The 12341-nt window shown below is 36.6% G+C and overlaps 1 protein-coding gene across 8 annotated transcripts in view; it reads left to right on the forward strand.

Annotated features, from left to right (window-relative positions):
• Positions 1 to 12341, forward strand: part of FAM172A (family with sequence similarity 172 member A) — a 379631-nt gene that overhangs the window by 39782 nt on the left and 327508 nt on the right. For all 8 annotated transcript variants that reach the window (XM_030567394.1, XM_030567396.1, XM_030567402.1 and 5 more), the window contains exons 2-4: positions 3215 to 3338; positions 7472 to 7573; positions 11880 to 11980. In XM_030567394.1, coding sequence (XP_030423254.1) covers positions 3233 to 3338; positions 7472 to 7573; positions 11880 to 11980 — 309 coding nt within the window. In that variant the 5' untranslated portion in view covers positions 3215 to 3232. The remainder of the gene's footprint in view (positions 1 to 3214; positions 3339 to 7471; positions 7574 to 11879; positions 11981 to 12341) is intronic.

The following is a 12341-nucleotide window of genomic DNA, read 5'->3' on the forward strand; positions in this document are numbered from 1 at the left end:
AATGTGTCAGAATTGGAGAAGTGCAGAATCTGAGTTGGGATCCTGGAGAAAAGATGAGGTGAGTTGTGGGAGCCTTAAGTTTTAGAGGCACTAGAAGTGTGCTGCCACTGCATAGTAGTAGAGTTTGAGCAGTCTTATGTGTGAGAACAAAGAAGAATGTTCTCCCATAGGTCATACTTGCTTAATGAATTACTGGACCTAATATCAGTTTTTGGAATTCATGTACTCTTTAGCTGACAAATAAGAACCTTTGAAATTGTTGCATGTGAATCTCCCCCCTCCCCCCCACTTTAAACCAGAAGATATAACAAAACATGTTATCTTGATACTACTTTTTCTCTAAGATCGTGAGTGCATGATATCGAGAGGGTACGTCCACACTACCCGCTGGATCGGCGGGTAGCGATCAATCTATCGGAGATCGCTATATCGCGTATTGTCTAGACACGATAAATCGATCCCCGAACGCGCTCCCGTCACTCCGGAACTCCACCGGGGCGAGAGGTGGAAGTGGAGTTGACGGGGGAGCTGCGGCTGTTGATCCCGCACTGTGAGGATGAGAGGTAAGTCGAAATAAGATTCATTGACTTCAGCTACGCTATTCCAGTAGCTGAAGTTGTATATCTTGCATCGACCCCCCTTTCCCTACCCCCCAGTGCAGACCAGGTCATAGTATTCTATATCTGCTAAAACAGAACATATGTCAGCTTTTATGCTATTTAAATAAAATTAAACCCTTAACCTTCCAACATTAGTTTGCTTATTAAATATCCCTGTTAACTAGTTAGTATCACAGTGTCCTACCAAAACTGAAAGGAAATTATCTTGGGGTTCCTACTTATAGATGTAAGTCTTAGGGAGTTAGGAGTATATAAAGCTTCATCCTATTAGTCTTTGGAGGGAAAATTAAGAAACCTGTATTGGAAATTGTTCCAAATTGCTGCAAAAATGTGGTTCATGCAAACACAGCCATGATAAGATGTATTGTGGAGAAGGATAAATTAAATGGATGGTGATTGAAATTTGTAACCAAGAATCCAAAAAGCTGAAGAGAAGAGGGGATGGGAGGGGTTCAATGCTCCCACAGTCCTTTATTTAAAAAAATAAGGCTGAGTTGCTATGTTGGTATTCGCCCTAGTGTCAAATTCATGTGGATGGGAAAAGGTCACAGAGTTGAGTGTTTGAGGTCCTCTACTAAAAATGGAAAAATATAATTATCTTTTGCTGCTAATGATCTCTCATGCTAAATAAATATAGGAATACTGCATGATTGGACACTGATTTTTTATAATTTCTAGATACTGAGTAAACAGGGCACAAAAGAAATATTCCTGTGTTCTTTGTTTTGAAATGGTGACTTAGTAAAGATTACACATGACATGTTGTTTATAATTTTATTAATACATAGTGGATTCTCTGGGATTGCAGAAGGCAAGAAGATGATATAATTGCTTTGTGTAGTTCACAGAAAAAAATTGCAGAAAGAGATGTTTTGAATATACCTTAAGCTCTAACCATTTCTTGCAAACCCATATTTAAACAGTAGCGGTTTTCAAGAGCTACGAAATATGTCCAATTCACACCAGTAAAACCCTTCTGCCACTTTATTCTCTGTAACCCAACCCCATCAGAAAATTAATGCCAAATAAACAATGTCAAGTGCACATATTAATGTGTTTTTTCACACAACGCACAGTCAACCTGTGGAACTCCTTGCCAGAGGATGTTGTGAAGGCCAAGACTATAACAGGGTTCAAAAAAGAACTAAATAAATTCATGGAGGATAGGTCCATCAGTGACTATTAGGCAGGATGAAGAGGGATGGTGTCTGTAGCTTCTGTTTGCCAGAAGCTGGGAATGGACGACTGGGGATAGATCACTTGCTGATTACCTGTTCTATTCATTCCCTCTGGGGCACCTGGCACTGGCCACTGTCAGAAGACAGGATACTAGGGTAGATGGACCTTTGGTCTGAGCCAGTAGGGTCATTCTTATGTTCAAATATATATATCAAATATATCAAACTACTTGTTGGCTGCATTTTTCAATAGTGTTTACCTTTGGTCATGCAGATGTATAATTCTCCATTTTTATTAGGAAAACTAAATTGAGAATTTATGATCTTGATTTAGGTATACCAGCTGTGCCACAACAAGGAAAACAACTTGGAGGTAAAAATGTAATAGAATAAGTAAGAGAGCAATAGACAGTGCCAAGAGTAACAGCAGTTTGTATTACCACTGCTTAGGTTACAACTACATTGTGATGAGTGATGTACTAAGCAGCTTTTTAAGTCTGCATGGGGATACTCAGAAAAATTAATCTGATTTAACTAAGGCTGTGAATTTAAAGTGGATTGGTTAAACCACTTTAAACCCCTATGTGAACAGTCCTATTCCAAATTAAAGTGGCCTTAATTTGGTTTATCTTAATTCACATCGGATTCAGAATTCACTGAAATCCGGCCATTTAAATTATAAGAGCATCTACATAGAGGTTTAATGCAGTTTAACTAATCTGCTTTAAATTCACACCATTAGTTAATTTGGATTAATTTTTCTGAGTGCTGTTGTGTCTTTAACTAGGTTGCTGTAATGTAACTCTAGTAACTGTACGTAAATTTAGCAAAACCTAATCCTATGTGGGTATACTAAGGAAAATAAATTGTAACTGCAGTTTAATGTGGGAATAATCTAATTGGATTGGGGGTTACTGTTGGTCCTTTATGCTTTTAGTTTATATCTTCCATTTCTTACATTGATCTTCAATAATTACGAAGCATATGCAATTTGGAAGAGCAGCAGGTTCACACTTCTAACCTTCTATTGAAATGGCTGTAACAGAATATCAATTAGATTCTAATGAACTAATCTTTACCATTATTGCTGTGAAATGGAATTCTTCACCAATCATTGCAGGGGGGCTTACGAAGGGACCACACTATTTTTCTTAATTTTTTATGAGGTTGTTATATTTTAAGTATAATATTGCTGTTAGCGGATTAATAAATGCATTAGTGGTTTCTCAAGGCAAGTGTATAAATCAACCCTAACTTTATCTTTTGAACAGTATTTTAAATTTTCTTTCTAGCAGAAAACTCTTGTTTTTGAAATCATTTATATATAATTATATTTTAATGGTATGCATAATAACGTGATATCTACTAAGCAAAGATCAATGAACTGGCGAGTTCCTAACTTGGATTGTTTTTTAGCTCATCCTGTGAAGATTGATGTCCTCTTCCTTCATCACTTTAATTTTGTTGACAATTTGGATAAACATGGCACAGCTCCAGCAAGGAGGCCCAGATGAAAAAGAAAAAACTACTGCACTGAAAGGTATAAACTTCTTTGGTTTCTTTTTGTATTTGTGTGTGTGTGTGTGTGTGTGTGTGTGTGTGTATGTATGTATAGATAAAAATTATTTCAGAGACATTTATTTAAAAGTAAGGAAAGGGAAATAGAAATAGAATTGCTTTGTTGTAGCTGTGGTTTAGGGTCCTGGAAATTACTAAAATGGATTAGGCTGCTGGTCCATCTACTGCAGTATCCAGTCTCTAACAGTGTCCAGTATCAGTTGCTTCAGATGAAGGCACAAGAAAACTGAACTTAGTGGTCAGTAATGGAATAACCTGTTTATAAGTTTATGTTTGCAGAAATTATCCTTCGAGAAGACAATTCATGCGATTTAGGTGTTCTTATTTTTCAAAGCCACTGGGGAGAAGTATTATGTCAACTTTATGCTACTGATGTTTTATTGCTGAGTAACTATTTACAGTATTAAAAACCTCTTTAACTACACAGTGTTAGGAAATATATTTATCAGGCACTAATCCAAGTGAACCAACTGTACAATTATAGACTCGTGTGTATTTCAACAAAACAAATAACAGTAGGAATAGGATCTAAATGGTTTAATAGATAAAATACTTTTTGTTCAGGGATAATTAACTGTAGTCCTCTTCTAGATAGTATTTTTCGAGTCTGGAAGTACATAGGATAGATTAGTCCCACAACTCATCTGACAAAAAGACTGGATTTCTGGAGATTTGACATAATTTCTGTTCCACTGGAGGTAAGCACACGTTGCAAGTTCTTGCATTATACCATTATTATCTACAAAGGAAATAAAAGTACACTTTGAAACACCGATGTTAAAATTGGATGTCTACAAATGCATTGACAGAAATTTACCTTTTGTAAAATGATTATTGTAGAGTACACACTTCTATTATAAACCTGTGCTTTTGAGACCTTTCAGTAAAACTATGTTCTCTTGCTGTTGCTCAGTATAAGGGTGCATTTTTGAGGAAAGGTTTGGTGAAATTCCATTTTGTCATTTATCAGAGATGATAGTATTTTTGACAGTTTAAAAATTTTACAGGTAATTTATTTTCTCCACTCAGAAAACTAAAAGTTGTCTTCAGACTTATCATTGACTTAATCTTAATTAAAGCGATGTGTCTTGGAATATTCCAAATGATGAAGTTATCAGTGTTAGAAAGTTGTATACTTCACATGATTTCGTGAATAGATATTAAGTCTTAGACTATCTCCAGCTGGTCATCAAACTTAAACTCTAGTGAACCAACATGGAGATGAGTTCCAGAGTCAAGGCCCTCTGCCTAGAATGATTAACCAGAGCTCCCAAAAGCTTACATCTAAGGACAGTAAACAGTATAACTTGCTTTTCTTAGTTATGTCAAGAGGGTACCTAGGAAGAGAGCAGTCATCTAGGTAGCAAGAACCCAGGCCAAGTGGGGCTTTGTAGATTACTACTTTGAATTGCCCTTGCCACCAGTAGGAAGCCAGTCCTGAATATGGAACAAATTTAATGTGCTCCCTGTGTCCCACACTGTTAAGAAGTGGGCTGTGCTTTTCTGCACTTACTGAAACATCTGTGTAGTCTTCTTGGAGCTACCCTCCAAGCAGAGCAAATTACAGAAGGGTGAGAACTGTCATGGAGCAGGGCTGTCGATAAATCGCAGTTAGCTCACATGATTAACTCAAAAAAATTAATTGCGATTAAAAAAAAATTAATCACAATTAATTACACTGTTAAACAATAGAATACTAATTGAAATTTATTAAATATTTTTTCATGTTTTTCTGCATTTTTGAATTGATTTCTATCTACAGAGAATACAAAGTGTACAGTGCTCACTTTATTTTTTATTACAAATATTTGCACTGTAAAAATAAAAAATTGTATTTTTCAATTCACCTCATACAAGTTCTGTAGAGCAATCTCCTTATTGTGAATCTGTAACTTACAAATGTAGATTGGATTTTTTTTTACTACTTTCTGCATTCAAAACCAAAACAATGTTAAACTTTAGAGCTTAGAAGTCCACTCAGTCCTACTACTTGTTCAGCCAATCACTAAGACAAATAAGTTTGCTTATATTTGTGGGAGATAATGCTGCCCGCTATTTATTTACAATGTCACCTGAAAGTGAGAACAGGCATTTGCATGGCACTTTTATAGCTGGCATTGCAAGGTAGTTACGTGCCAGATATGTTAAACATTCGTATGCACCTTCATGCTTTGGTTACCATTCCAGAGGACACATTTCCATGCTGATGATGCTCATTTAAAAAAAAAACAACGCTAATTAAATTTGTGACTGAACTCCTTAGGAAGAGAATTGTATGTCTCCTGTTCTGTTTTACCCGCATTCTGGCATATATTTCATGTTACAGCAGTTTCGGATGATGACCCAGCACATTTTTTTAAAGAACAGTTTCACAGCAGATTTGACAAAATGCAAAGAGGGTACCAATGTGGGATTTCTAAAAACAGCTACAGTACTCGACTCAAAGGTTAAGAATCTGAAGTGTTGTCCAAAATCTGGGAGGGGCGAGGTGTGAAGCATGGTTTCAGAAGTCTTAAAAGAGCAGCACTCAGACATGGAAACTATAGAACCCTAACCATCAAAAAAGAAACTCAACCTTCTGCTGGTAGCATCTGACTCAAATGCTGAAAATGAACATGTGTCGGGCCGCTTTGCTTTGGATCATTATCGAGCAGTACCTGCCATCAGGATGGATGCATGTCCTTTGGAATGGTGGTTGAAGCCTGAAAGGATATATGAATCTTTAGCACATCTGGCACATAAATTTCTTGTGACGCCATCTACAACAGTGTCATGCGAATGTTTTTTCTCCCTTTCAGGTGACATGGTAAAAAGGAAGTGGGCAGCATTATCTCCTGCAAATTATAATCAAACTTGTTTGTCTGAGTGATTGGCTGAAGTAGGACTGATTAGTCATGTAGGCTCGAAACTTTCATATTGTTTTATTTTTGAATGCAGTTATTTTCTGTACATAATTCTACATTTGTAAATTTAACTTTCATGATTGAACTACAGTACTTGCTTGTATTAAGTGAATTGAAAAATACTGTTTCTTTTGTTGTTTACTAATATTTGTAATATACTTCCTTTGCTGCATTGTAATAGAAATCAATATATTTGAAAATGTAGAAAATATCCAAAAGTATTTAAATAAATTGTATTCTATTATTTAACAGTTCAATTTATCATGTCATTAATCGCTATTACTTTTTTTCATCGCTTGACAGCCCTACTTCCTAGTCAAGTACAGTTGGCTCTCTTGGACATTGCTGTCTTGGACACTGCTGCAACTGGTGCTGTAAAAGCAGAGAAGGATTTTTAAAAAACAAAACAAAAGCCATCCTTCTTTGACAAAGGACCTCTTCTCCTTTCTCTCCAACCTTTCCGCAGTATAAGGGGCAGAAAGAACTCATGCCAAATTTTTCAGACACTTTAGTTTACTTTAATCTCCCACCTCAACTGAGCTAAAAGAAACTCCCTTGAGACTGTATTACCCAGATCTGGGGTAGAAGAGAGAGAGAGATGAATTGTTGGCATGCGGTTTCCAAAAACATTTCGCAGTCTTCTCTAATGGTATTACAGTTACTCAGGGCTCGTCTTCACTTCACTTCAAGGAGATTGACGCTGTTGCAATCAATGCAGCGGGTGTCAATTTAGTGGGTCTAGTGAAGACCCGCTAAATTGGTGATAGAGTGCTCTCCGCTCGACTCCAGTACTCCAGCTCCCCGAGAAGAGTAAGGTAAGTTGACCAGAGAGTGTCTCCCATCGATGCAGCACAGTGAAGATACCTGGGTAAGTCGACCTAAGCTTTGTCAACTCCAGCTATGTTATTCATGTAACTGCAGTAGTGTAACTTAGGTTGACTTACCTCGGTAGTGGAGATAAGCCCTCAGATATCAGAGTCTGTGTAGAGAGTCATTGAACCTTGTGGAACCCCACAAGATGTCCTTTGGGAGTGGATAAAAAATTGTCTAACCTTACTCAGTGGGATCTCTCAGAAAGAGAGAACTAGACATAATTAATTATACTCACCCTATCAAAGCATTAAATAAAACATTTTTGTCAATATGCTTGTTAAAATAAACCAGGCATACAATGCTATGTTTTTCTTTTTAGATTTATTGTCTAGAATAGACTTGGATGAACTGATGAAAAAAGATGAGCCACCGCTTGAGTTTCCCGATACACTTGAAGGATTTGAGTATGCCTTTAATGAAAGTAAGTAGAATGTACTTTGTGAAGATTCTACTTAGAAATTGTATAATATTAATAGATTATTAGAAAAATGGATTATACCTTGTAAAGCCTTGCTAGAATTTCATAGTTTTCTGTTGAGAACTAAAGTTTTATCCTTAAATATAACTATTGCGCTGTCTGGAGTGACTCATGACCATGAGTGCCTACTTCAGAGCAGACTGTCAGAAACAGGGCAAACATCTCAAACTGGTGGTGTGTTCTATAATTAGATTTTACCAAGACAGTAACAGATATGAACTCCTGGATCACTATAACAGTTTTACCATGGAATCACAGATAGACAGAGTCTAAGGGGACTGTCTTGTCACTGAGACAAACTGGACTTAGTGATAAATAGTCACTTACACCAAAAAACACACTACATTCAGGTTGCTTCCAGTCCCAGGAGACCAGTCACTTGTCACAGGTCAGTTGGTACCCTAGATCTTGTACCAAAGCCAACGCTTGTAGCCAATCCTGTAATAAACTATGTAACATTAACTAGGAAAAAGAAATTAGAGAGTTATTTGCAAGTTAAAGCAAGCAAACGTACACACAGGTGAGTTACCATCAAAATCCTAAGAGTGACATAGTTGTTGTGATCAAAGTGTCTTTCAGGGGAGACTCAGGAGGCAACCCCTGGGGATCTCTGTCCTCAGTTTAGAATCTCTGGCCCTTCAGAGTTCAAACAGCCAAAAAGATGCAGTTTCTTCATGTCAGGGATTTTTATTTATTTCCCCCAGAGCTCAGGATGATGGGAGAAGTTCACATCCACGTCCCCTCTTCATGCGTGTGGAGGAAGCAATAAACAAAGTCATTTCCGCAATGAGTCCACAATGGTTCTGGAATCTATAGGCCTTATTCTGTTGGGTGGGAGATAACACCTCCTGTGGCAAAGTAGTATTTCACACTTGGTAATAGGTTTCAGAGTGGTAGGCGTGTTAGTCTGTATCAGCAAAAAGAATGAGGAGTACTTATGGCACCTTAGAGACTAACAAATTTATTTGAGCATAAGCTTTCACAGGCTAAAGCGCATTTCATCACATGCATGCAGTGGAAAATACAGTAGAAAGGTGTGTGTATGTGTGTGTATATATACACATACACAGAGAACATGGAAAAAATGGGTGTTGCCATACCAACTCTGAGATTAAGGTGGGCTATTATCAGCAGGAGAAAAAAAAACTTTTGTAATGATAATCAGGATGTTTCTCTCCTGACTGTTCGGGTTTACCATTTCAGAGCAAACACTTTTACAGATAGACCATAATATTTAAATATTACCTTATAACATGGGATATAGATATTATAAGTGAGATTTAATGCATGCAGCAACATACAAGCAAAACCAACATACGGGTGACCTGATTTGGTTTCCAGCTATGATGATGTCAGTTCTTAGTTAATGCCTGCAGCCTGGGCAAGAACTTGCATCTAGCCTACCCGTGTCACAATAATGCTCTTGGAAATCTAGCTAAGTAATGTCAAATTTTGTGGAATTGTTAAACAGTCCTTGGTCCAACACGCTGTTCCATCATTTAGATTTGTACAATATATACATAAATAGATTGTTCCAACTTCCTTTCTTTCATTATGAAATATTTGATACAAAAATTTCTAAAGCTATTTATTTTTGACATTTAAAATTAAATTTATGTCCCTACCACTAGTGATATTTTACTTACAGACTCAATTCACTCATTGATGGAGACAACTGCTACTATATTATTAATAATTTAGATAGCAATTTATGCATTTGAGTTAAACTTGAATATTCCATGTCTGCTGGTGGGAAAAGAGTTCTTCAGAAGGGCATTCTCTGGGAAAACAGGATAAATCTCTGAATTAGCGTTGGGATGCTGTCTTTTACCATAGGTCACAAGTTTGAATCCAGGCTACGTTAGTAGAGATCGTAAGTTACCACCATCTATTTGGTGATGTGTGTTAAATAAGTTGATGGTTTTTATAATTGTCTAATATCTACATTATAAAATCCATCATCACAGTTGGTACCCATATTATCAATCTCAGATGAGAAATGAAGGGTTGAATAGGCATGGAGGCTAAAAAAAAAATCAGATTCCCAGAAGGGGTCTCTACAAAACTGTTTGAAACCCGTAGTAGGGCAGACTGGGAAGTTTACACTCTTATTGCCATGCAGTGCCTTTTCTGTGAATAGAGAACTTTCATTTCTAAAGTCTTTTTTACACTTTCCACTTTTAAGGAGGGAAAAAAAAGCTTTCCTTTAAATGATAGTCATTTATGTAACACTTAGTTTTTTAATATCCTGATGGCTTTCAAAGGAAGGTACTTAGAGACTAAAAGTGTCATGAAAGTGATGCTCATTCTTTGATTGGAGGGGTTAACTCTGTCACTTTTCAGTTTGTTTTTTTTTAAAGATACGTACAGCCTCTACTATTGTCTGTTGGCTCTACTGACTTGAGTTAATGGTGCACATGTGGTTTCTAAAAGGAGAGGGGCTGAAATCTGGATGACGGGGGATGATGGTTTAGAATTATATTATTAAAAGTTCCATCACTAATGTGATAGCTTGAGTGACTTCCATAGGGAGTAACAAACCCTATAGCATATGCTTCTGGTTAGGGTATTGCCAAAGAGGGATATGTTTTGCTCTGATATTTATAATTTATATGTACTATAGTGCATTTTTATGTCATCGTCTGTATGTTTCTATTTGTGAAGGAGAAGTAAGTAAGCGGTTTTATTTTCTGCTTTGTAGAATTTGAGAAGATGGAGGTTCCAAACATTTTAGGAATACTTGAAAATAAACTACAGTTCTTATTAGATATTTGCTGTGATTCCTTAGGAAGATCAGAACTTCATCCGTAACCTGCTTTAAAACAAGCTATACTGAATAGTAACTAGCTAAAAAGCAACAACTGAGCCTAGAAATTTAAAAAATGTAGAAGTCTTAGAGTATGGTGGTGATTCCACGGAGAGAGGGATATTGGGACCTGAGATGTTGGATATGAACTTGGGAAGGAACATTTCCCTGGAGGTTAGTAATTGGAAAAATATAGTGAAACTAAGGTAATGGCAGAGCTGAGAAAGTCAAACCTCTTCTTTTATTAAATTAGCAGGTTTATAAACAGGTTTATAAACACTGAAGACAACAGAAAGCTCTCAAATATTTTGTTTGCCACTTCAGGAGTTTTCAAAACTAATCTTCTTTTAAATAAAGAATTCTGTGCATGAAAATGTTATCAAAGCTTAGAATTCACAAGAAGATATCAGCTGAGTTAATGTCTTTGTCTTCATGTTGCGGAGGAGGAAAAAGTCTGCTAATAAACCATACTTCTATTCTTCAGATAGGTCAACATTTTAGGATAATATGCTTAGATATTGTTGTTTTTAGTCATTTCTCTTGTTAAACTCAACTCTGTACCACCCTTTGTGGCCATGACATTTTATGTGTTTTATTTTGGCTAATAAGTTGAAATATAACTGGTAAAATATCTGATATACTTCTCCCTACCCCAGTCTTTGTGGGATGCCATTTTATTCCTCAGTCATCTCCATCTAATCCCTTCCTTCATCTGTAGCTGAATGTGCTACTGTTCTTCAGCTATGAAGCTAAGAGACTGTAATGTTGCTCTCCAAAAAAATTGCTGTGGTGTGCACATTCTTCTTTGACATGCTGCTCATTTTTCTACTATTAGCTCAAGGTGCAAGAGTTCCAAGGTGTGTGCTGAACTGAAGTCCGCCCGCTTCATTGTATTGGGGTGCTAAGGCATTTGACTTGTAACTGAAACTGTTTTAGAGATTAAGAGCTTAATTTTCAACAATTCTTTTCCTTTTTGCATTGCAATGTGCCACTCATGCTTTTTGCATGTGCAATTTAATTGAGTACAAATGCTTAATAGTTGGTATATAATTACCTGGTTGGTTAGCTAACAGTCTGATTTGTACCATTCAGCTGCTAGTTCTTCATTTTGGGGCATACTTATAGGGACACAAATATTAGCTATATAATAAGTTGCCAGGCTGAAATATGGGCTTAAAGCTCAATATGTCACCGTTCGGGCTTCCCTTGATTCAGAGGTGAATGTGAACTAGAAGTGAATGTGATGGTGGTCTTGCTGCGGTCCATTTGATTTAAGTGCCCTACATTGTAATTGAGGGAGAAAGAATAATGTGGTATATGAATGAAAGCGGTTCTGCTTTCAGATGAACATTGTCTTTTGCTTTCAACAGTGAATTGTTACCTCTGCTTTTAAAACTCTCTTAAAATGTGTATTTAAAACTAATATTATTGTTTCTTTTATAGAGGGGCAATTAAGGCATATAAAAACTGGGGAGCCATTTGTTTTTAACTACCGTGAAGATTTGCACAGATGGAACCAAAAACGCTACGAAGCTCTTGGAGAGGTATATGTTGTGTGTGTGTGTGTGTGTGTGTACACTGTGTGCACACTGTGTGCACACTGTGTGCTGTAGTTTTCTTCTGTGTATTAAAATATAGGTAGAAATGAAATTATTTTAATTGCTACTTGTTCTTTAAAAAAAGTTCTGCATTTTAATGCTCTAACAGTAATTTAAATTATTTACTGTATTATTTATAGTGTTGCAGTTTAAGTACTGGACTACATCTTTTGATCCTCTTTTGTGTTTAAAGTAGAATATAGTTTGGATGGTACAAACAGAAAAGAGACAAGGTGGGTGAAAGTCTTTCTTTCACCAACAGAAGCTGGCCCAATAAAAGATATTATGTCAACCACCTTATGCCTCT

This window comes from Gopherus evgoodei, chromosome 6 (genome assembly GCF_007399415.2).
Source record: "Gopherus evgoodei ecotype Sinaloan lineage chromosome 6, rGopEvg1_v1.p, whole genome shotgun sequence".
Taxonomy (NCBI): domain Eukaryota; kingdom Metazoa; phylum Chordata; order Testudines; family Testudinidae; genus Gopherus; species Gopherus evgoodei.